This window comes from Heterodontus francisci, chromosome 31 (genome assembly GCF_036365525.1).
Source record: "Heterodontus francisci isolate sHetFra1 chromosome 31, sHetFra1.hap1, whole genome shotgun sequence".
Taxonomy (NCBI): Eukaryota; Metazoa; Chordata; class Chondrichthyes; order Heterodontiformes; family Heterodontidae; genus Heterodontus; species Heterodontus francisci.
This window is the reverse complement of record NC_090401.1, coordinates 51,602,785-51,628,851: the sequence shown is the minus strand read 5'-3', so window position 1 is coordinate 51,628,851 and position 26,067 is coordinate 51,602,785. Positions and strand designations below refer to the sequence as shown.

The 26,067-nt window shown below is 41.0% G+C and overlaps 1 protein-coding gene across 5 annotated transcripts; it reads right to left on the bottom strand.

The window, feature by feature from the left end:
• Nucleotides 1-1,098: 1,098 nt before the first annotated feature.
• Nucleotides 1,099-22,267, bottom strand: LOC137347258 (tRNA selenocysteine 1-associated protein 1-like). 5 transcript variants are annotated; one of them, XM_068011571.1, is made up of 10 exons: nucleotides 22,054-22,267; nucleotides 19,859-19,956; nucleotides 16,930-17,029; nucleotides 15,936-15,991; nucleotides 13,524-13,655; nucleotides 12,338-12,457; nucleotides 9,870-10,035; nucleotides 8,818-8,851; nucleotides 5,167-5,334; nucleotides 2,527-2,617 (listed from the first exon to the last, which is right to left on the bottom strand). In XM_068011571.1, exons 1-9 carry the CDS (start codon nucleotides 22,078-22,080, stop codon nucleotides 5,198-5,200), a joined length of 870 nt encoding a protein of 289 aa, XP_067867672.1. In that variant the 5' UTR covers nucleotides 22,081-22,267; the 3' UTR covers nucleotides 2,527-2,617; nucleotides 5,167-5,197. The 5 variants fall into 5 exon arrangements, with proteins under 5 accessions (XP_067867670.1, XP_067867671.1, XP_067867673.1 ...); XM_068011569.1 differs by lacking the exon at nucleotides 5,167-5,334 and having other exon boundaries at nucleotides 1,099-2,617; XM_068011570.1 differs by lacking the exon at nucleotides 5,167-5,334 and having other exon boundaries at nucleotides 1,099-2,617; nucleotides 15,936-15,988.
• Nucleotides 22,268-26,067: the final 3,800 nt, after the last annotated feature.

Here is a 26,067-nt window from a genome sequence, read left to right as displayed (position 1 = left end):
CAGGGTTGACAGGGCTGGGTTTGCTGTTGTTATTTCCAGTTCCTAGGTCGATGCCGGGTGGTCTGTCTGGTTTCATTCCTTTTCTTAGACTGTGTAGTGGTTTGATACAACTGAGTGGTTTGCTAGGCCATTTCAGAGGGCATTTAAGAGTCGACCACATTGCTGTGGGTCTGGAGTCACATGTAGGCCAGACTAGGTAAGGACGGCAGATTTCCTTCCCTAAAGGACATTCGTGAACCAGATAGGTTTTATAACAATCGACAATGGTTTCATGGTCACCATTAGGCTAGCTTTTAATTCTAGATTTAATAATTGAATTCAAATTTCACCATCTGCCATGGTGGGATTTGAACCCATGTCCCCAGAGCATTAGCCTAGGCATCTGGATTACTGGTCTAGTGGCATTACGACTATGCCACCACCAATGATGGGAAAGAAATCCTGACATCACTATCTAAACCCTTATTTGCTTTCCCTACAGTCCCCTCATAAACATGAGGGAGGAGATATTACGTGTCCGGGGAGCAGGGTGGGAAGAGATAATTAGAGCGGGAGGAAGTTTGTATGCAGTATAAACAACAGCATAAACCAGTTGGATTGAATGGTTTGTTTCTGAATTGTTGACTCAATGTAATTCTATGTAATCTCATACTGCTTGTGCTTCTTTAATGAGTGATCAACTACTTGGCCCAAACCTCTTTCTTGACCTGTTACCTTGAAGACATACATTTTTATGCTACTAACGTGGCTGGTGTTTCCTAACCCGAGTTATGCATTTGTCCACATCAATTGACATCTGCCATGCATGGGCTCATTCGCCTAACTTATCCAAATCAGCGTGCAAACTATTGATCTGTTCTGAATTACTAAACCCTAGTACATATACTTATGACTCAATAAATTTAAAGGCGCTTCAGTTTAAGTCCTCTCTGTCTCATCAATGAAAACAATGAACAGACCCAATACAGAGCTCTGCAGAACTTCACCCATAATCAGGCCCCAATAATTTTTGACACTCTAGTTAGAAACAGATACTGTATTATCCAATACCAAGTGCAAATAAAGCTCAGAATGTAATTACATTAAAAACAGAAATGATAAAAGAAAATTGCCTTTATTTTACAAAATAAAATTGTTTTTACAGGCTCCTGGGTATGATAAAATCAGAATTTCAATAAAAGTACAACTGGAAAAATTAAAACATCAACGTTTGCGAGCAGAACTTAGTGACCTTAAATTAGCGCCCGACGACTACTTTTAACAGATAATTTCACAATGTATTGTACCCATTCATGAATTTACAGATCTGGAGCCCCATTGCATACTTCGTAACTCAGTAGTACTTTTAAGTGAAAGTGCAATCAGGGCATCAGAACTCTGCTGGAAAAAAGAACACCTGGAAAAATTTGGAAAATACAGTGAGAGATACAGAAGCAGAATTAGTGGCATTTTTTCATAAATCTTACATGCCCTGCTCACTGTAATTTTTAAACTTTAGCTAGGGTAAATTGTGCCTTCTTTTCCAACAAAGATGCAGTCTGCTATATGCATTTCTGAAAGTCAGAAGCAAACCAGACCCCATGGCTTATCCAAGTTTGTAAGCTCAAAAGTTTGGGTTGGAGGTGGATGACCAGGAGAATCTATACCAATATACTACACGCACTATAAGCATAACTTCCATTTTGATCATCCTAAAACCACAACTAAAAACATTGTTAAGAGGTCAGTAATGACATTTTAGCTGGCCTAGGGTTAGAATTTGACCAAAAAAAAAAAGGATAACAGGTACTCAGCAGTATCAAAATTCTTGACTTATATGTACATATACACACACACACCAAATGTAGTTAATAAACCAGTACTGTTTCAGACTGTAAAAACAGAGGTCATAAGTTGATAAACTTGCTAGACAAATGTCACATTTTTCACAAAAAATTAATCCAGATCTTTGTGTAAGGAACCTCTGTGTTTGTCAGTGGGTATTTGAAGTCCTTAGTCCTAAAACTCAAAATTGCACAAAAGTAGCAATAGATGCAAAGAAATGAGTTATAAGGCACTTAGCAGTGTCATGGTTCACACAATATTTGAGAACCTCTACTGGGGTCTAGGTGTGAGACACGTAGCTTACTTCTCTGGCTCACCTATTCCTCTATACAATTATATTTTAAAACATTCCTGAACTGTGAATGTATTATTTGGACAGCCTAACATTTTGGGAATCAGTTCTATTTTTGTTCTTAAAAAACAAAGGAAGAACATTTCTTCTGAAATCATCGATTTGCTTCAAACTTTGCATAAAACATGAACAAGAGGATGCAGCATTTATTAAATCTGTTTTGTCACAGTAAGAACCATATTAAACAAGAATTGTGCCGGAACCAGAAAATCTTGCGAACCAAGGGATTAAAACAAAATCCCACGATGGCGCTGATCATCTGGATGCTTTATGACTTTGCAGTAGCAATATTAATCTGCTAGGCTATAGCCGAAGCAGGAATTTCAGATGCAACACTGTCCAACGGCTGCCAATGGCAATTCATTAGGGCGTCATAGAACTCCTCACTCTGTTCCATGAACTGTGTGTTTGCTTCTTCGATATCCAAGTGAGGAACTGGATCTGGAACATAATAAGTGTGACAATGGCACTTCAATACACACAGCACACAATGGAGAACATGCTTTACTCTGTACGTCAGAGAAGCCTCATAGCTCAAATAACAAAAGTTTATGTACTGTGAAACCTTCTGAGGCCAGTGTGGCCAAAACATCAGATCAATAAATCACAATTCACGCTTTTCTCGTCACTCACTTCCCCTTCTTCTGACATTTGGAAGCACATCCTCTTTACTTATATTGTATTTCATTCCCAACATTGTCATTTGAGTATCTGTCTCTACTTCTCGTCATTCATTTCTCCCCATCTCCTAGTTTAATTTATTTTCATTTGCTTTCTGCTTCTCACTTTTTCTAACCTTTTAACCATGTCTCTTTTAGTTAGGAATATAGAAACAGCAGTAGGCCTTGTGGTCTATTGAGCTGGCTCTGCACTGTGTTAGCCACAGCACCTCTACCTTTTTAATCCCAATTCCCTACCAGTTTTCTTTATTTTCCTTGCTATGGCTCTTAAGCCTCCTTCCTGATGCTCTTTTGTTTCTTCTGAGGTGGAATGAGATGCTCAGAAGCTGATGTGGGAAGACTGTGGTGTCTGTTTACATATGGAGGAGGGCAAGCAGCAATCATTGGATGTTACAAAATAAAAACTGGAAGATTGACTCCAGAGCTTCCTCCCTCCACAATAAATCCTGGAACAGAAGACTGTGCTTCCCCCAAAAATCTTTCTAGCCCAAATTGTCAAATAAGATTCTTATTTCCTGCCTTCAAGTAACCTTGTTAACCTCTTGCAGAGTCTACTACACATATTTATAAGCTAGGCATCACCCCTTTTTTCTTCAATGCACAAAATACGATCAAGGCTTTAATTACAAATGATGGTGGCAATTATCTTCCTGTCAATGTTGCTAGCATTGTGGGGGTCACTGAAAAAGAAAGAAACTCACTTCAGATTAAATACAGCAAAACAAGCTTCAAAGTGGACAAGCAGTCTAATCAAGAACAAGAGGTCAGTCTCACACCTCATCATTTTGCTGTTGCAAGAACCAGTGAAACAGCTGCAAATGTAACAGACTGCAACAGTAGCTCAATACCTCATTCAGTTACCGCAGCACTGTCAGTGTCAATGCTACTGTATCAGGATCTGTTGTATTATTGTACCCCTACTCATAGTTAGACCAAGTGACCTCGCAGGACATGACAGATTTTCTATGCATACGCATCCAAACTGCACCAGAGCAGCCTTTCTTCTGCTCATGTCTCCCGATGCTAACCTCAGTAGGTACTGAGGCCAACGTCATTTGCATATCTTTAGCGGTGGGATGCCTGCAGCAGTGGAGCATGCCTAGCTTCCTCTTGTAATTCTAACACCATAGCAACACTGGACGTTAAGGACAGGAGATAATGCATAGTGATGCCACATTGTCGTTAGTAGACAATATGAATATGCTGGCCAATATTTGTCAGATATATTCAACGTCCGCCATGACTACTGGTGGAAAGTCATGAAGTAGTGGTCAGCAGGAGGGGCCTTAGTGGAGTGCCTCCTCCCATTTACTCCAATTTCCTCCCACTGTTCCACTTGCCATCTGAAATATAAGCTATAGCTCAGTGGACAGCACTCTTGCCTCTGAGTCAGAAGGTTGTGGGTTCAAGTCCCACACAAGGGACTTGAGTACAAAATCTAGGCTGCCACTCCAGTGCAGTACTGAGGGAATGCTGCAATTTCAGAGGTCCAAGACACCAACACCATTGCATTATAGCATCTTACTGCTCCAGCAATATTTACTTGCAGCAGAGAAACTGGAAGGAAACTGTAGCCTGGGGGGGAAAAAAAAAATCAAGGAAAATAATAAGAATGCATACAGGAAGAAGCAAAAACAGCACAAAAAAGATTACAGAATTGAGGAACTAAAACAGAGGAGGAAAAGAAATCCAAAGAAACAAACTAAAAGTTTAACATGGGGGAGAAGATGGTAGTGGTGTTAGGTGAGGGGAGAAATGTAAAGTTCGATCTAACACAGCCAAACTTTTTACATTTGCTGCAAATTTCTGGACCAGTAACCTCTTGCTGCAATAGCCAGTGGACTGCTGTGGACACTGAAACAGGACTAGTAATTTGGGGAAAAGAACATTTGGACACTTGCAGTGAATATCGATGCTATACTGTTCTTCATGAGTGTCTTCAACAAAGATGTTGCTTTGTAGAAGTGAAGAGGGCCACACTATGCGTTTGATTGTTGTACAAAGACTCACTAAGTGCCACAATCAATCACCAGTTGAATCCATTCATTGCAAACAGAGGTGAGAATGCATCTTTTCTAACCAAAAACAATGAAATAATCTGTTCAATTTACTCAAATCCAGGCATTGTCAAAACAAGGAAACTGGCCCATCATGATACTGTTTGGATTTAACCACTTGCCTCACATCGAAGCAGTTACAACTTCAAAGTCACAGGGATACTGGACATCCAGCCACTCATGAATCTCCCACAAGGCATTTAGGAGGGGCACCCACTGGAAGTAAAGTTTCTCATTGGAGACATAAACTTACATTGTCTCGCCGAGGCAAATGCGCCCCCTTGTCAGCAGAACATGGAACAGCACTGGTGATTGTAGTCGTGGAGAAGTCCTTGGCTCTGTCCACCCCATCCTCCTGGCTGAAGGAATATACCCGGAAAGGAGAGGCCTTGAGCAGGAAGAGGCATATTCCCATGATGCACTGAGCCAAATAAGCATAATCAGTGCATTAATGAGTCAGTTCCAGTAATGATCCCTTACAACGAACAGGAACTCTATTTGGCCAGCATGGCAGATGCTATGCCCGTTGTCTAACAATTAACTTTTCAATTTCTTTTTATCCTTGAAAAAATAGCCTTAAGCAACTGCCAAGATAAGAATTTCAGTTTTGCGGCAAAACATTCTTTCATGTGTTTTTTCTTTAGAATTTCCAAAGGAGGATGTGTTTTTACCAAATAGTTTTATATATGGTAACACTGTTAAAAGCAGTGGCACTGAGCCATACAGACCAGGAAGGTCCCAGATTCAATCTCAGTCTGTGATGAATTAGCTAATCTGAGCCAGGGTTACAGTTAGGGTGCTATAAGCAGCCTCCCTAGTTAGAGAGGGGAAAAATCAGCCAAGGTTTTCCACTCCTAATCTTTACCCAGTGCCTCTTGCTGAAAGGTGTGTGCATGGATGACAGGATTGTGCTCAGCTGTGGCATCCCCGCAACTGAACAGCCTGTCCAGATTCACACATTATGAATACCTACTTGAGTGAGGTACCATTGGGTGGCTGGTGCCCAAGGAACTGCAGTGCAGTCAGTGACTTCAAGAGAAATGGGAGAAAAAGGGGGGAAAACAAACGTCAAAGGCACATTTGTATAATTCCAATTTCACAGGGGAAGTTCCACCCTCCTTGAAACACAATAGAATAAGTCTCGATTGGCGCAGTGTAGGTTGTACAATAGTCCTGCAATATACTGTTCCATTAATGGTGTGTACGAATGTTCATGACACATTGTGGTGGCATGAAACCGATTTGAACAGAAATAGATTTTTCCAACTCAATGCAAAATAATGGTTAAGGACTATGTAGTATCAATTTTCTGTCAGTGGGTGCTTGGACACATTTCAGAATCAAACAGTGGCTCAGATTTTCCTACAATGGCAAGATCAGTGACAACACTATAAATCTCACTTTTAAGTGTGTCGATCTCCTACATCTTTTCCTGCATTTTTCATTGTAATGCGCTACAGCAAATCAGAAGCGGTGCAGTGAATGGCCGATGTTTACGTTTTAGCGCTTCTAGGTAGTGACCAAACATTGGAACTTAATACGACACCTGGCTGTATATTTAGCACAATGTTTCCTACAATGCGGTAATCTTATTGTGACAGATTGGAGTCGATAATGAAGAGGGAAAAACATTTTAAAATTTTCTAATGTACCTGCTCTGAGTTCCTTGTCAAAGCCAGTTAATCCCTGAATGCAGAGCAGTTTCACTGGCTGTATCAGAACAGAAACTGATACTCATTGATTGTCATGACTCCTTCTCTGATGTTGGCAGTACAGTAACTCTGATGGCTTGACTGATGTGGCAGCAGCCCAGGTGGGAATCAATGAGTATCAATTTTAGTTCTGTTACGGCCAATAGAACTGCTCTCCACTGTGGCAAAGAACTATCATTGGCAAGGGTATCAGAGAGAGTACGTCAGAAAATTGAAGTAAATTGTCCACTGAGTTATCAATTTTAATCTGTCGCAATAAGACCACCACACATCAGGAAACTTTTGTGTCTTGCCTGCCCCAGTTCTAATTATATTGTTTCAGTAATGTTTTTCACCTCAAAGCTAATCCAATCAGAGTCAATACTTTCTGATTAAGTAAATCGCTCATTTGATTTGAAATAAATTCTAATAACACAAATCAATTTTTCATAGTTAATACAGAATGGATCCTTTGAAATAAATAAAGAGTCTTTGTAAGTTACTGGGAGCTAAGCAAACAAGCTCAAGCCAACTGGGAAGCAAGAGGAAACTATCTAGAAGCAAAAAGGCACCCTGCTGCCAGGTCACCAAAGCCATTATGTTTAAATCAATTTGGAGCAGCACGAGAAATGACTTTAATCCAGGAAAATGGTGATTGCCATTGATTTTAATGGGGGTGGCATACAATAATTAACTTTTTTGGCAAGGGTACCAGTGACAGGATAAGGTTCCAGCAAAATATGACACAACGTAAGTCACTTCATAATTTTATTATTTTGCACCTTTTATGCGTCACTGCATCATAGAGGTAAAGTCCCCAGGAAAATCTGGACCAGCGTATTTAGGGGATTTTAAAAAAATGATTTAAAGAGGGAGTAGTACCCATTCAATACCATGTCAGAGGTCATGCTGTTGTATAGCTGAGTGTTATAGTGAAGGTCTACAGCAATCAATAGGTTAGCTTAGGGACATGTTTGGGAAATTCTACTTGCCTGAGTGAAAGGATTTAAGAGTTCCATATCCAATCAATCTCTATCACACATAAGTTAGGGTAATATGGAATACATTACCACAAACAACTATTGAAGGAGAGTTAATTACAAAATTTAGGAGGGAATTAGATGAACATAGGAAATACAAAAATATTAAAGGGTATTGGTAAAGGGCAAAAAAAATGAGATTAGACAGCTCCAATGTGGAACTAGCACCAGCAGATATGATGGGCAAAATCGCCTTCTTCCGTGCTGAAATTTTTTTACAAGATAGAAAGATTTTTTAAAAATACATCAACAGAGTCCATGTGGTGTAGATATACCCACAGTGCTGTTAGGGACGAAGCCCCAGGATCTTGACCCAGCAGCAGTGATGGAGCAGTGATATAGTTCCAAATCAGGATGGTGTGTGACTTGGAGGGAAACTTGCAGGTGGTGGTGTTCCTATATGTCTGCTGCCCTTGTACTAGGTGGTAGAGGTCACAGGTTTGGAAGGTGCTATTGGATAAGCCTTGGTGAGTTGCTGCAATGCATCTTGTAGATGCTGCACACTGCTGCCACTGTGTGCCGATGATGGAGGGAGTGAATGTTTAAGGTGGTGGATGTGGTGTCAATCAAGCGGGCTGCTTTGCCTTGGATGGTGTTGAGCTTCTTGAGTGTTGTTGGAGCTGCACTCATTCAGGCAAGTGCAGAGTATTCCATCACACTTCTGACTCGTGAGATGTCCTGGGGCTGAGATGATTGACCTCCAACAACCACAACCATTTTCCTTTGTGCTAGGTATAACTCCAACCTGTGCAGAGATTTCCAACGATTTCAATTTTGCTAGGGATCCTTGATGCCACACTCGGTTAAATGCTGCTTTGATGTCAAGGACAGTCACTCCCACCTCTTATGTCCATGTTTGGACCAAGGCTGTAATGAGGTCTGGAGCCGAGTGGTCCTGGCAGAAGCCAAACTGAACATCGGTGAGCAAGAGTGGAGGGATCCACATACAAAAACAAAGGTACCAAGGGTGAGAGGCTTCGCTATGGACTGCTGTTTTCTGACTGCTTTATTTTAGTATACTTTCTGAACTACACCTTAAACTTTAAAAATCTTTCATTTTACTATAAGAAAACATAAGATCAAACAAAGTACAGAGTGATCGAAACCACTTGTGTAAAGTTTGATTATAACTGTATTGAAACACTGAAGAGAAATGTTCAATTTTGCACTTACCTTCCAAAGCATCATCTCCTACTTCTTCATAATTCTGCAAACAAAACAAGTCATCTATAAATGAGTTTTTGTTTTAATATCTTCAGATAACAATATACTGCAGCTTACCTTTTCCCTCTGCCACCTCCTCACACAAAATACAATTTAAATGATACTATCAATGGTCATCTAGAATGCTAGGGCCCAAGTGAAATCGTTACTATTAATTTAAAGGCAACATAACTGAATTGTTTCATCAACAGGCAGGAGAAGCTCTGCATGCTACAATTGTGCAGCAACAAAGCTTTTTAGCAAAGCCAAATTAAGACTGTAGGTGGCCAAACATTGTAGCTGTTACAAAACCTCAAGAGGGGTGCAAGGGAGCAGTGGAAATAACAAAAGGAAAAGTAGTACATCATTATGATGGGCTTAGTGGCTGAATCTGGTGGATAGTTTCAACCCAATTCAATGCAAAAAAAACTTCATCTTTAATCACCAAAGCATTCAACCAACTTTACATTGTCCATATGCTTAGCAGCAGCAATGAAAGCGTTTTGTAGGAACTTAATTCTTCCTAACCAAAACATACAAAGAAAATGCACAATAGGGGGTATTCTGTAGAATAACAAGCCCACAAAGATGAAGATTTCAAAGTGCTCTCCACATTTAACACAAGACTACACTAATTCTATTTCTTACCATAATTGCTGCACTAATCGAATACTTGTTGGCAAGCTGTTTAAATATGGAACTCATAAGCAGGGCCTACACAACTCTTTCATACTTGCTGCACATGATTCACTTGGCTTCCTAATTGTGGAATAACTTCGATATTGAATAATCTGTCATCAAATAGCTTCAACTTATCGTCCATAGTTTCGTAATTTCAAATTGCTTCAGTATCGAAGTAGAAGGCTTACACAGATGCTATAAAATATTCTGTCTAGGACACATTTGACTACAAGACATTGTTGATTGTTTTTCATGAGACTTGTCAAACATAGCGTAACATATATACAAATTATGGTGGGGGGAGCTGGTGGTTAAGGTCTCTCAATTTTCAATAACTTTACCTGCATGGTGCTTTGAGTATAACCATATTGTTGGTAGCTGTAGCTATAGCTGCCAGTGTACTGATCATATCCCCACTGTGTATAGTAGTTCTGGTATGGCTGGTAATACTGGCTGTAGTTGTAGGTATATGTCTGGCTGTAGTCTGGTGGCTTCACTACACGATTTCTGAAAGTTAAAAGACATTTAATTTGTTACAACAGGACAAAAAGATAGTGTTATGTACACTAAATAGCTGAAATCTCTTCCATTTCAAGTTATTGCTGACTGCATGTTCTAGTTACCAAAAGAAACAATAAGGAAGCAAATGCATTTAACAAACATAACTAAGACCGCCTGCGAAACAGAACTTGACTATAATTAGACTCTTTTGGAACTTAGATCTTATTTTAATATCTTACACGCTGGATTTTAAATGTTAAATACTATAATAATATGCAGTGAAGCGCATTTCCAGCAAAGCATCTGCCAAATGCACCACTTTTTCAGAACCTGAACTATTTTGCCATTAAGTCAATGTTAAATGTTCTGGCTAAATGCACAGTGGTGTTAAAGCAAATTTGCTTAAGTGCAGAATTTTTCACAACTTCTAATGAGCCACTCACACAAATTCACAGATTCTCACTGCACCAAAGTTAATCACTCCAGATATACTCCTTTAAGGTCCCGATAAGTCCAAGTGATACATGACTATCGATCAACCACAATGCTCCTGAACAACTGCTTAAGTGAATGTCGACACTGCTACATTGCCAAACTGTTCTAAAGGTAGACCATTTAAATTCAACAGTGCAGATAAACGAAAATACTACCTCTTTAAACTCTAATTGCTCAAGCTATTAACATTTAAATATTTCACACGCACATTGCATATACTTTCTTTTGTCTCAGATAAACTTCAAGACTGGTGATCAGTCCCAGCTGACCAACACCCACTTCTCATCTGTTAGAAGCATTCTATTGAAACAGGAGAATCTCTAACAGTAGACAGAGAGAGACTACGTTTAAGAAGTCAGTCTTGGTTAAGCATTCTTGCTTGAGTCAGAAAGTTGTGGGTTCAAGCTCCACCTCAGAGTTCTGTGCCCATAATCGAAGCTGACACTTAGTGCAGTACCAAGGGCATGCTAAACTGTCAGAGGTGCTGACTTTTGAACGAGACGTTAAACTGAAGCCCTGACTATTCTCTTAGATGGACGTAGATGATCCTGTGGTACAATGCAAAGTTCTTCAGAGGATCTATTCCGGTGTCCCTCAACCAACACTAAAAACAGATTATCTGGTCATGTATGACATTGCTTTTTGTGGGACCTTGCCAGCTACAAAATGGTTACACAATTCCCTACATTACAATGGTGACTACACTTCAAATGTACTATATTGGCTGTAATGCACTTTGAAATATCCCAGAACATGAAAGGTGCTATATAAATGGGTTGTTCCAAACAAACTTAACAACGGTCTTGCTTTTCCTAGAGACTTCCTTACACTACTGTGTATTAGCTGATTTTTTTTTTTACAAAACAAGGATTCTCTCCGATTATCAATGGCCCCACTCCTCTCCAAAGTCTCTTTGGGTGCTCTGACTTCCACTTCTCTCACAGGGAATCAATCTGACTACCCTTATTCCTCCTGCCAAAATCACAGTGGTACAGTGCCTTGCTTGGTTCTTTTTTTTTAAATAAAAAGGAAGATTGTCTGACATTTTTCATCTGAACCAACTTGTAGCATTATTTTACAGGTCTGTTTATATTTGCCATGTACAAAGGAATCTCCTCATATCATGTCACTCATGTATCTACTCACTGGCACTCAGCTATTTCAATGACAGTTCAGCTAAATGTACCGCCTACTTAAGTGTATAATTTTAGTTGGCAAAAACAAATTGCTTAAAAGCAGGCTTCACTAAGTATAAATACATGAATTTCTCAAGAGTTTGGAGATTGGTACAGGGTTTCAAAGATGATAAAATCATTTTTAAAACCTTCTATTCATTGATTTAAATATAAACACAGGACCAGCTAAATCTTATACGTAAATAGATATTACAGCAACACCACCAAGAGATTTAATATGCTGCTGCTAATACTTTATTCTACTGCTTCAGTTACAGCTCTGTGAAAAAAATTAGGTTGTTGCAGTGAAACTTGTTAGGCTTTCTTTAGCTAGTGATAACTGGAGAGGTCAGCATGTAGGAACCAAGGGGAGATGCTGATGGTGAGGGAAGGAGAGAAACAGAATTAGTGAGAATGATTAAAATAAGCCACTAAATCGTGGGAGCAAATAAAACATGCTAAACTCCACCAGGTTTCTTGTATTCCATGTTCCTAGCATTATCAAGTTACAGAAAGTGAATTTTGCAGATTTGGTACATATAAAGTTCAAGAGTGGCAAAGGAGTAAAGGTTCAGAAGGGAAGGATAGTATAGAAAGTGTAACACCCAACTTTTGTGCTTTTCTCCAATGTTGCTTACGTTTTTGGTATTGCCACACTCAGTCTTAAAGCTTTCCCTCCAACTCCAACAGCACCTTGACACTCAGCAAGTGCTCGTTTCTGTTCAGCTTCATCTGAAAACTTCACAAAGCCATAGCCTCTGCAAAAGAAAGAAATTCTATTATATTTCTAGTCACTGTTATATTCCTAATCTAACTGCTTTTAGATGGGTGACCTGGGAAGGGGTGTCGGGGCTGGGGAAGGACAGATTGAAAGGTTGGGCTGCACAGACTTAGGAGTCAAGGGTTACATTAAACAGATAGATGAAAGTGAGTTGCAAGGCTCCGATTATGTCATGAACTAAAAAAGCTGCAGTTTGAGTAATTTATTTGTATTAATCACAGTTTAAATTTTTTTGTTTCAACCTCAACTTTCCCTTGCATCTAAATGCTGTTGAAATATACAAAATACAGACTTATTTTAATTTGAAGACATTGCACTTACTAAAGCACTAAGTGGAGCAACAAGTTAATTAATGAGATACTGGAACTAGCAGATAAACAAGTGCAGGATGTAAACACCATATAATAAGCAAATGTGTGACTCTTAATGCCCCCGGTGCAACTAGGAATGGGGGCAATAAATGCTACCTTGCCAGTGTCACCCACATAGCAAAAATTTAAATAACATTATATTTTAAAAGAACAGTTACCCCCAATCTTGCACACAGTTAATTAAATAACTGTTGCTGACCACAGCTTTTTTTAATATTGTACTATTCTTCCTTCCTGAAGTCTCCCTATACCAAACTTTTACTGGCAATAAAGATAATTGCAGACCTGATTCCAACCCTCTTTACACTATAGCCCGCAGCTAGAAAGGATGAAAAAGAGTGACCTAGGATGGCTTTCCCTTTAACTTTGGACCTCAGTGGGCAAGTGCTAGATTCTGCTTAGCGTCTACCCATTATGGTGTGGTTGACAGCAGGTTCTTGATATGATGGATTGTAAGCATCAACTTTCATCCTTCCACTCTCTGGCACGGTGTGTAAGTGTGTATAATAACAATGCATTGTGTTGCTCCATCCACAGTCATTTAAAACATTTGGTTTTAAGGCATTGCAAGTATAGATACTGGCTACATTGACAGCTTCTAGACTTTAACAGTGACGGCATCACAAAGAATATTGAATTTATTGCTAATGTAAATAGGTAACTGCTACATACTTGGAGTTTCCCAGATTGTCCAATACCACTTTTCCTCCTCTACACGTGGGGTACTTTTCAACAAAAAACTCGTAAAGCATCCCATCATCCACTTCTGGTGTTAAGTCGCCAACAAACAGAGAGTATTCAGGACTAGTGAAAATGTATGACAGAATATTAATACCCAAGTATTAAATTTTAAAAAAGTTGAAGTGAAAAGATTTAATATAAAAGCAGCTATTACTAAAATGATCACAAATGCATTAAACTAGAGACCAATTCTGCTTTATTTTCAGAAGTAGGTATATACTGTAAAAACATGCAAGTGCACAGCCAATCCATCTTGTTCCCTGAGATAACCAATTTAAATATCTTAACAGATTTGCAGCATGATTTTAATACAAGTAATGTTTAGTTTTCATATTTAGACACTGGTCTTAGGTCTTCATCAGTTTATGGCTCTTGGTTGGCAGGAATTAAGGTTGGTAATCGCAGAGACTACATGTTACTGAAATTTGTCACTGTTGGATAAAAAAACAGCATGGCTATTACACTGCATCACTGGCATGAATACCACCTCAACGTTTCTGGTTAGACAACAATTATTACGTTAAAGGTGCTATATAAATGTAAGAAAACATTCCTGTATTTCACAGGATGCAATCAGAAAAGAAACTGATATCAAGCCATTAGGACTGTTGGTTAAAAGGTTGGTCAAAGCGGTAGGCTTTAAGGAGAGTCTTAAAGGTGGAGAGGGAGATGAAGATGTTTAGGGAAAGAACTCCAGAGCTTTGGGATTAGATGGCAGAAGGCAGAGTCACCAATGGTGGGGCCATGGGAATGGGTAAAAAGACAGAGTTTATGGAGGGTAGAAGATGGGATGCCATCAGGAGATCATAGGAGTAGTCAATTCTGGAGAAAACAAAGGCACGGATGAGGGTTTCAACAACAGATAGGTTGAGGTTGAGGTAGGAGTGGAGACGGTGATGATACAGAGGTGGAAGTAGACGGCCTTGGTGGTGGAAACAATACGGGGATAAGTAGCTCAGCTCAGAGGCAAACAGGGCGGCAAGGTTGCGAACAGTCTGGTTCAGCCTGAGACGGTAGCCAGGGAGGGTGAGACACTTGTTAGTGAGGCTGAAGACAATGGCTTCAGTCTTCCTAATGTTTAACTGGAGGAAAGTGTGCCTCACCCAGGACTAACAGAGGCAGTAGAGATGGTGGTGAGATAGAGCTGGGTGTTGCAAGCATACATGTGGAACTTAATGTCATATTTTTGAATGTAGTCACCAAAGGTTGATGAGAGGTAAGAGCCAGCCAAGGATAGATCCTGGGGGGATTCCAGAGATCATGGTGTGGGGATGTGAAGAGGAACCATTTCTAGAGATTCTCTGGCTACAAATATATACATAAGAGTGGAACCAGGCAAGGACAGTCCCACTCACCTGAACAACGGAGTGGTTAGAGGAGGATTGAGGTGATCGACTGTGCCAAAGGCTGCAGAGAGTTTGGGAAAGGTGAGGAACGACAGTACACCTCGACCACAGTCACCAAGGATGTTATTTGTAACATTGATTAGGGCCGTTTCAGTGCAGTGGCAGGAAACCTGATAGCAGAGATGCAAACACGGAGTTCCAAGAAAGATAGGCAAGGATTTTGATGAGGAAAGGATGGTGGGGCAACAGTATGCAAGGACAGTGGGTGGATGTTTTTTGAATAGAGGATGATGACAGCAGATTTGAAAGGGTGTGGTAGAGTACCTAAGGAAACAGTTTACAATGTCAGTGAGTATGGGGGCCAGGAAGGGAACTTCAGTGATCAGCAGTTCAGTGGGGAGCAGGAGGTAGATCTCATGAACAAGATGATGTAAAAAAGAAAATGGTGGGAGATAGAAAAGCAACTAGAAAAAGGTATGGGTTCAAGGCCTGGACAGGATGGGGGGTGGGGGAAAGCTTGCAGAAGCTTGGCTTGGTGAGCAAAGGGAAGCAAGGGATTCAGCAGAGGCAGCTGAAAAGATGGTCTCAATGTTAATGACAAAGCAGTCCATGAGCTCCTCGCACATTGTTGGAGATGAGGATGAAGTGAGCATGGCAGAGGGTTTAAAGAGACAGTAGGTAGTGGAGAAAAGATGCCAGTGTTTATCTTTGCATCCCAAGATGATCCTGGAATGCAGTTTTGGCACAGCCGGGCAGGGTCTCATTGTGCTTGATGTCGTCACCCACCTTCAGTCATGAATGGCTAAACTAGCTGTATGCCACATGCATTCTAGTCTGCATCCCCTTGGACTTAAGGAAGCAAAGGTGGGGGACATACCAAGGGGAACAAACAGGATGGGAGAGAGCAAGGGTTTTACTGGGAACAAGGGCATCAAAAGCAGAAGCGAGGGAGTGATTGAACAGATCAACAGCTGCAATAAGTATTGTCGTGAATTACCTGTTATCTGGTTGCTTTCCATAAGTAGCATAGTTAAGCTTAAATCTTCTGGGCTGCTAACAGAAACAAAACAAATTGTTAATTATCATACTGTAGTTTAATATACAATTAACAAGTGACTGTATATTCAAGCATAAGGAGTGATTACTGCTTGTCCTCACCTTTAAATACCTCCACAGTGTTGCCCAACCCTACATCAGTAACCCCCTGCAGCCCGATGTTTGTCTCACATCATTGTCCTGATATTGATCCACTCTTCTTCATTCCATCTCTGGCAGATACTATTTCAATGTCTGTCCTCTGGAACACCCTCCTGAAATCTCTCGCGCCATCTGGCTTTCAAGCACATGCTAAAGAATATTACTTTCATCCCATTCTTTAAGCCCTTCCCTTTACTTCTATTCTGCTTATATTTTTCCTCTTCCGCACTATCTATTTTGGTCTCTGATTTATAAGGAACTGGGATGATTTTTTAACACAAAGATTGATATGCAAATAGATGCTATTGTAGAATGTCAGTTGTTTAAATTAATTTGAAAATTCTTGAATCCTGTTATCTTTCCCATCAAAACTTGAATTTGGGGCTGAGGTATTATGTGGTCCTAAAAAGTCACCAATCTCTGCATCTCTTGCGAAATAGGCCTCCATCAATCCTCACTCTTGAAGTAAAATATGAAGCACTCTGGGCTAGAAATGCACTGCAATGATACTCTGTTAGCCACTACTTATGCAATAGGCAAACTCTAGAATGTCCCAGTTAGCAAAGCTATTCAAATTAGGCAGATTAAGATCAGACTTGTGATGGTAGAAACATATTCTTCAGGTATTAAAATTCTCATTTGGCCGAGTAGGCAATCGGAGGGTCTGAGCAGAAGTTTACATTATTACAAACTAATGTATCACTGCCACATCACAGAGTCTTATTACTAGATTCATTTGCTACTTCTTCCACAATAGATATCTTTTTCCCTAACATGTTCACCAAAATACTTACAGGTGAAGCACCTGGAAGTTTTTTTCCATTGATTTTAAGTAGACATCGCTCTGCAGCAGCCTGGTCTGTGAATTCAACAAAGCAGTAACCTGCTGGCGTCCTGAATGTAAAAAAACAAAGTTAAAACCTTAACTGAAAACACCAAGAAATCATAACTTCAGTCTGAATGATGCACGTTACACACAATTCCAAAAATTTTCATGCTGTTTAACATGGGGAGTACCACAGAACTATGGAGTAAATAATGCAAGTTGAGAGGACCTAAAAGTCATATGCTTACCAATTTATAGCTTGTGGGTTTTTTTTTTTTAAAAACAGGTAATAAGAAAGAAAACTCGTATTTACATAGTGTCTTTCAGAACCTCAGGATATTCCAAAGCGCTTTACAGCCAATGAAGTACTTTAGAAGAGTAGTTACTGTTGTAATATAGGAAACACGACAGCCAATTTGCTTACACCAAGGTCAAAATGATCAAATAATCTCTTTTAGTGTGAATGGTTGAGGGATAAATGTTAGCCAGGACACCATGGAGAAATCTTTGCATAGTTCCATAGGGTCATTTATGTCCAACTGAGTAAGCAGACAGGGCCTCCTCAGTTTAACATCTAAAAGACAGCATCTCTGACACAGCCCACAACCTTCTGACTCAGAGATGACAGTGCTATCACCGAGCCAAGGCTGTACAGATTTGGGGGATAATCATGCAGACAAAAAGTTCTAACAGTCAACGTGTTAAAGTTATGAAGACAGAAAGAATTATTTTTTGTACTTGAAAACAGTGTTGCCAACACTTGTGATTTCATTACTTATTTACTGATTTCAGTCTATTGTTCTAATGTGTACAGACCAAGGGGATATACTGTATATACTTGTGTAGAAGTTGAATTTTTGAGATTAAATTGGGGAGGGGGGGGGGGGGGGGGGTCAACCTTACACAATTCATATTTTCAAACTTTTATTAACAAAATAGCCACCAAAGAGACAGACATAATTATTGCAAATCCATTTGTTTAAACAAAATTCATATACAATTTTACACAATTATTACAGTAAATTAAACAATTTAATAAAAACTAGTTGGAACTGAACATGCATTAAATCCATCAAAATCACTCATCATTGTCTGCAGCTCTAAATAATTCTGCCCAATCATCTGCTTGAATGACATCATATGGCTCATCATCAACAGCAGTTATGCTGTCATCATCATTCCATAAATATGCATCCCCTGTACCAGCGTGCATTGGAAATACCATATTTCTTAAAGGATCGCATGACAATATTGGTTTTGAGCTCATTCCAAGCATCTACAAACCATTCACATAAAGTTGCTAATGTTGGAGCCCACATGCTGCCTCCCTTGGCGAATGTTTCCTCTCCCTCTTGCATCCAGTTGCTCCACCTATTTCTGATACTGTCCTTGAAGGGCTTGTTGATACTGACATCTAAGGGTTGGACCACGCTGGTAAAGCCGCTGGGAATCACTGCAATATCGGTGTTCTGTGATCAAACTTAAGCGACATCATCATCTATTAGGTGCAATTTAAACATATCCCAGATGGGCAAACCTTTTTTCTTTACATAATCCACCTGATCACAAATTCCACCTTTTCTCAGCTATATTCTGCAGCCGCCTTCATCCATCCATCCTTTTTCATGAACATGGATAACAATGCCTCTTGGAAATTTCTGTTTGGGGATGGTTTTTCTCTTAAATATCACCATCAGCTTTAGTTTTGTCACTTCGGACATTCGAGAAAGTATGGTCGCGAATGTAGTCATCTCATGGCTGGTCGTTTTAACTAGTACTGTTTTTTCTCCAACTTTGTTCACGGTTTGATTTGCCGGCATATCAAAATTCACGAGAGTTTCATCCGTGTTGCCAATGCAAGCCAAACTGTATCCATTCTTCTTTCGATGTCAGAGTATAAATCAGTGGAATTTGGTGATCTTGTTGTCATACTCAGCAGGAAGACATTGTGAAATCTTAGTCTTTTGGGGAAGAACAAAATCGTGTCTCTGCATGAACGTGGTACATCATCCAGCGCTAACCTTGAAATCTGCTATGCATTCTTTCTTTGCTTCTTTCAGGGCACAGAGTCGGGAAACTATGTACCCATTCTGGCGACGTTCACTGACCCATTCTGCAACTTTACTTTATTCTTTGGCATCTTCATGAGCTGTGTGGAAAGCTTTCTCCAATCTCTGACATTCTTCTGATCGTTTGAATTCTCTTGCTGCCGCACAATTATTTGCCTTCTCTGCTCACAATGACTTTTAGATTAACTGCGCTGTGTATTTGTTGTCCTTCCTTGGCACCATATTAAAGAGTAGTGAAATTCCCTCAGTGTTTTAATTAACAGTTATCCTCAACCAACATTATAAAAATGAATCATTCTGATCAATTATCTCATAGCTGTGTGAATTAGTTGCCACATTTCACTACCTTATGAATGTGACGACGTTTCGAAAAGTGCTCCGCTGGCTGTGAAGTGCTTTGGTGCTATATAAATGTAAGTTCTTTGTTTCTGTAACTTTTTAACAATGTTTTTTAAAACACAATTCAGTTATAAAAAGAACATGTTTCAAACAGTCAATTCCACTTAACTGAATGGAAATTGTAAATCCCAAGTTCTTGCCACTTTCAAAAAGGTATACCTTCACTTGTCTTTTTGCTTTATAGGTGCATTTCCAGGAATTCAGTTTTATTCCAGTTTTTCAATATGTGCAGGCTTTTTAGTTATACCATTCTAAATCATTCCTTTTAATAAAATGTTAACTGCAAAAAACATGTGCACCTTCACTGGACTTTTCCATTGAGAGAAGAAAATTGAGGCAATCAAATAACTAAATCAATAAAATTTTAAGTCCATGGTTATGATATATAACAAATGATTCATCATTTATAAATATAAACATAGTTCTTACCCTGTCACTCGATTACGAATAATTTTTACACTTATTACAGTTTCACCCATTGTGGCAAATGCTCTGGAGATAAAATTTTCGTCCATGTAATTTTCCAACTGCAGAAAAAAGTACAGAATGAGGACAATGGTTATTTCAGTGTGCATCAGGTTAGTAGGACATCCATTTAACTTAAGGTGAATGATTTTGATTTTAGAAAGAAGTTCTTTGCTCAAAAGCCGATAACTGGCAAATTATTCTGAACAGTTAGAGGTACTTAGGATGCAGCTGGATGTTGACTGGGAGAACGAGAGGACTGGCAGGACAAGTTTTCCTTTTCTCACCCTAACTTTTAAAAAAAATCTTAGAGGGAAAGTTTATATTCGCTCCAGAACAAAACTACAATTTAAAAAAGAAATTAACTAAACTACACCATATTATGAGGGTCATTCATCACAAAAACAGATTATCTGGTCATTATCGCATTGCTGTTTGCTACGCTTCCGACAACAGTGACTACACTTCAAAAGTATTTCATTGGCTGTAAAGCGATTTGAGACATCAAGTGGTCATCAAAGGCACTGTAGAAAAATGCAAGTCTTCCTTTTTATGACAACACCCACCCAACTTTCTCCACTTGCTGCTCCCTTGTGTTACATATCCAAATGGAGGTGGACATTCTGCCCTCAGGCCATGGTTAATTCTGTTCTTAGCCAATTGCCAGGAGGCACATAACTGCTCCCTGACGTTTCCCCCATTCTTCTAAGGAGCCACATGTTGCCTACTCTGTGCATTTCTGCATTTAAGATTAAGTGAAATGAAGGAAACTGTATCAGTGCCCATAATACATTGGTGCTGTATGGTGCAGCTTCTGCATATTGCAGGATTGCTTATTTAAAAGCCTGTGCTCTCAACCATAATCTACACACACACACAAACCATCTAGATAGACCAGTAAGAACACTCCAGCATTTTAGCAGGGGAGCGGGTGAAGATGTAAAAAGGTAGGTTAACCACCATCCTCTTAGCTAAGGATGGTGAGAAAAAACTTTTAAATGACTCTTCAAAGAATAGACATGGTAGCATTGTAGTTATGTTAATGGACTAATAATCCAAAGAATGAGAGTTCAAATCCCATCATGGTAGTTGAGAAGTTAAATTCAGTTTTAATAAAACTTAGTACCAGTAAAAAAGTGACCATGATTGTCATTAAAATCCCAACAGATAATCATTAATGCCCTTACCTGACCCAGACTGTATGTGACTCGAGTCCCACACCAGAATGACTGACTCTTAACTGTCCTCTGAAGTGGCCTAGCAAGTCACTCAGTTATGGACAACTAGGGATAGCAATAATTGCTAGCCTTGCTAAAAACAAAAATAGAGAAAACCCTCTGGGTGAATGAGCGACATTTCCTACAAAATCCATCCTACAATATAAGAAATAGGAACAAGAGTCGGCCCCTTAAACTTGCTCCACCATTCAATAAGATCATACTGATCTGTGACCTCAATTCCACATTCCTACCCAATCCTCATATCCCTCGATTCCCCTAGAGTACAAAAATCTCGCTACCTCAGCCTTGAATATACTCAATGGCTGAACATGCACAGCCCTCCAGGGTAGTGAATTCCAAAGATTCACAACCCTCAGAGATTGACAATTTTAGATCAGTCAGAAGTTGTCCTTGGCATCACCAACAACCAGTCGATGAACATCAGATCTATAATAATGAACATAATCTCATTCACATACAAGTTGCTAATGGAGGTGACCTGCACTCCAGACTGGCAATTACACTGTGACAGTTGACACAGCAAAAAATATTGGCAACGAAATGTGACCTAAAGAATACAAAAGGAAGCAAAGGACAGGAAGTGGCTGCTCTATACATGTTCAACAATACATAGGTACTATCCACATTATATGATTCTTTACCTCCAAATATTTGCAAATAAATATTTAGAATTATGTATCAATGGATTTGATAAAGAATTACATTATACATCGAATTCACAGTTATTGTTTCTGTACATGGCAAAGTTATTGACTATTAATTCTATATTTGCTTGGCCAGTGGGCCTCAGTTGGCTTGTTGCAAGGTTGAGCTGCTCCCAGGGGCTCTCCTACCCTGGTTGCCCACGGCCGCTGATTGAGGTCGGCAGCTGCCAATAACCCTGGCAACGCGGCGCCGGCCTGCCGTCCTCACACTTACATCGCCCATCCACAGACTCCGCGACATCTTCCCCTCCCTCTAACTTATTTCGACAGTGGAGCTCCGGTGCTGGTCAGGGAGTATGAAATTAAAAATAATAATACACCGGCTTTGAAAGACAGAAACAACTAGAGAACAGCACAGAGTCAGCCAGGCCTGACTGGACTCGCCTTCCGCCTGAGCAGTAAACACCGGCGGAGCCTGCCCACCTTCCTCGCCCCACCTCCGCACCACAGCGCCACCCGCAGCAGCGGAGGACTCATTGCCTCGCCTGATATTTTTTTTATCCATTCGTGGGATGTGGGCATCGCTGGCTAGGACAGCATTTATTGCCCATCCCTAATTGCCCTTGAGAAGGTGGTGATGAGCTGCCTTCTTGAACTGCTGCAGTCCATGAGGGGTAGGTATACCCACAGCGCTGTTAGGAAGGGAGTTCCAGAATGTTGATCCAGCGACAGTGAAGGAACGGCGATATAGTTCCAAGTCAGGATGGTGTGTAGCTTGGAGGGGAACTTGCAGATGGTGGTGTTCCCATGCAACTGCTGTCCTTGTCCTTCTAGGAGGTGGATGGGGTGCCAATCAAGGAAGCTACTTTGTCCTGGATGGTGTCGAGCTTCTTGAGTGTTTTTGGAGCTGCACCCATCCAGGCAAGTGGAGAGTACTCCATCAGTCTCCTGACTTGTGCATTGTAGATGGTGAACAGGCTTTGGGGAGTCAGGAGGTGAGTTACTCGTCGCAGGATTCCTAGCCTCTGACCTGCTCTTGTAACCACTGTATTTAGATGGCTACTCCAGTTCAGTTTCTGGTCCAGTTTTGTTAGGACTCCTTGATGCCATACTCGGTCAAATTCTGCCTTGATGTCAAGGGCAGTCACTTTCACCTCACCTCTTGAGTTCAGCTCTTTTGTCCATGTTTGAACTAAGGCTGTAATGAGGTCAGGAGCTGACTGGCCTTGGCGGAACCCAAACTGAGCGACACTGAGCAGGTCATTGCTGAGCAAGTGCCGCTTGATAGCACTGTTGGTGTCACTTTCCATCATTTTACTGATGATTGAGAGTAGACTGATGGAGTGGTGGGGGGGGGGGGGGGGCGGTAATTGGCCGGGTTGGAATTGTCCTGCTTTTTGTGTACAGGACATACCTGGGCAATTTTCCACATTGCCGGCTAGATGCCAGTGTTGTAGCTGTACTAGAACAGCTTGGCTAGGGGCGCGACAAGTTCTGGAGCACAGGTCTTCAGTAGTATTGCCGGAATATTGTCAGGACCCATAGCCTTTGCAGTATCCAGTGCCTTCCGTTGTTTCTTGATATCATGTGGAGTGAGTTGAATTGGCTGAAGTCTGGCATCTGTGATGCTGGGGACTACAGGAGGAGGCCGAAATGGATCATCCACTCGGCACTTCTGGCTGAAGACTTTTGCAAATACTTCAGCCTCATCTTTTGCACTGATGTGCTGGGCTCCCCCATCATTGAGGATGGGGATATTTGTGTAGCCTCATCCTCCTGTTAATTGTTTAATTGTTCACCACCATTCACGACTGGATGTGGCAAGACTGCAGAGCTTAGATCTGATCTGTTGGTTGTGGGATCGCTTTGCTCTGTCTATCGTATGCTGCTTACGCTGTTTGGCATGCTAGTAGTGCTGGATTGTAGCTTCACCAGGTTGACAACTCATTTTTAGGTATGCCTGGTGCTGCTCCAGGGCATGCCCTCCTGCACTCTTCATTGAACCAGGGTTGGTCCCCCGTTTGATGGTAATGGTAGAGTGGGGGATATGCTGGGCCATTAAGTTACAGATTGTGGTTGAGTACAATTCTGCTGCTGCTGATGGCTCACAGCGCCTCATGGATGCCCAGTTTTGAGTTGCCAGATCTGTTCAAAATCTATCCCAATTAGTATGGTGGTAATGCCACACAACACGATGGTGGGTGTTATCAATGGGAAGGCAGGATTTCATTCCACAATGACTGTGCGGTGGTCACTCCTACCAATACTGTCATGGACAGATGCATCTGCGACAGGCAGATTGGTGAGGACGAGGTCAAGTATGTTTTTCCCTCTTATTGGTTCCCTCACCACCTGCTGCAGGCCCAGTCTAGCCAGCTCAGTCAGTAGTAGTGCTACCGAGCCACTCTTGGTGATGGATGTTGACGTCTCCACCCATAGTACATTTTGTACCCTTGTTACCCTCAGTGCTTCCTCCAAGTGATGTTCAACATGGAGGAGTACTAATTCATCTGCTGAGGGGGGCGGTAGGAGGTAATTAGCAGCAGGTTTCCTTGTCCATGTTTGACCTGATGCCATGAGACTTCATGGGGTCCGGAGTCGATGTTGAGGACTCCCAAGGCAACTCCAGCCGACTGTATACCACTGTGCTGCCACCTCTGCTGGGTCTGTCCTGCCTGTGGGACAGGACATACCCAGGGATGGTGATGGCGGCACCTGGGACATTGTAAGGTATGATTCCATGAGTATGACTATGTCAGGCTGCTGCTTGACTAGGCTGTGGGACAGTTCTCTCAACTTTGGCACAACGCCCCAGATGTTGGTAAAGAGGACTTTGCAGGCTCGATAGCACTGGGTTTGTTGTGGTCATTTTCAGGTCGATGCAGGTGATCCAGCCAGTTTCATTCCTTATTGACTTTGTCGCGGTTTAATACAATTGAGTGGCTTGCTAGTCCATTTCAGAGGGCATTTAAGAGTCAACTACATTGCTGTGGGTCTGGTGTCACATTTAGGCCAGACCAGGTAAGGACGTTAATGAACCAGATGGGTTTTTACAACATTCGCCAATGGTTTCAGGGCCATCATTCGACTAATTATTTTTAATACCAGAATTATTATTTGAATTCAGATTCCACCATCTGCCATGGTGAGATTCAAACCCATGTCCCCAGAGCAATTCCCTGGGTCTTTGGGTTACTTGTCCAATGAGAATACCACTATGCCACTGCCAGCACCCCCCTCCCGCATCCCCCCCCCCCCCAGACTGCTGACTAAAATAAAACATGGGCAATGTTTTGTGGGGGGGGGCGGGGTCGTCAGGTCAGGGCAAGTGGGAAGAGATGGGTGGGTTGGAATGAGAACGTCTGATGAGACACAGATAATATTACACTGCAAAAGTACTTAATTGACTGTAAAGCACTTTGGGGGGGGGGGGGGGGTGTTCCACGGTCATGCAAGGCGCTGTTATTGTAACTTTAGCACACTGCTGCAGGAAATCTGTAATAAAAACAAAAAAATGCTGTAAGTACGCAACAGGCCTAGCAGCATCTGTGAAGCAAGAAACAGAGTCAACGTTCCAGGTTATTGATTGAGATTGTAAGTTTCTTCTATTGGTTTTGTTCAATTTAAAATTTTATGTTTAAAATGTTCTTAGTTGTGCCTCCTGAAAAAATGGAAAGAGTTATGGGTGGGCTGGCACTTGTACATTTGTTTCTCTGAAGATGACACTAGGAAAACCCCAAATGTCATCTCACAGTTATTGATTGATTGATTCTGCTGTACCTTTCTAGCTTTATATGTTTTTTAAATATTTTTTATATTTAGAGATACAACACTGAAACAGGCCCTTCGGTCTGTGCCGACCAACAACCACCCACTTATACTAACCCTACAGTAATCCCATATTCCCTACCACCTACCTACACTAGGGGCAATTTACAATGGCCAATTTACCCATCACCTGCAAGTCTTTGGCTGTGGGAGGAAACCGGAGCACCCGGCGAAAACCCACACGGTCACAGGGAGAACTTGCAAACTCCACACAAGCAGTACACAGAATTGAACAAGGGTCCCTGGAGCCGTGAGGCTGCGGTGCTAACCACTGCGCCGCCCGATTTAAATGTTTCCAATTTAAAGTTATTTGGGACGGTCATGTAAGCCCCCAACTGCCAAGCATGAGGTATATTAATTTTGCCACATGGTCATTAAATTTCAAACAGTTGTTGAAATGAAGAAAGGACTTGTTTTAAAAAATTGCCAGATCTTGGCTGGAAAGACATTTGTATATTAA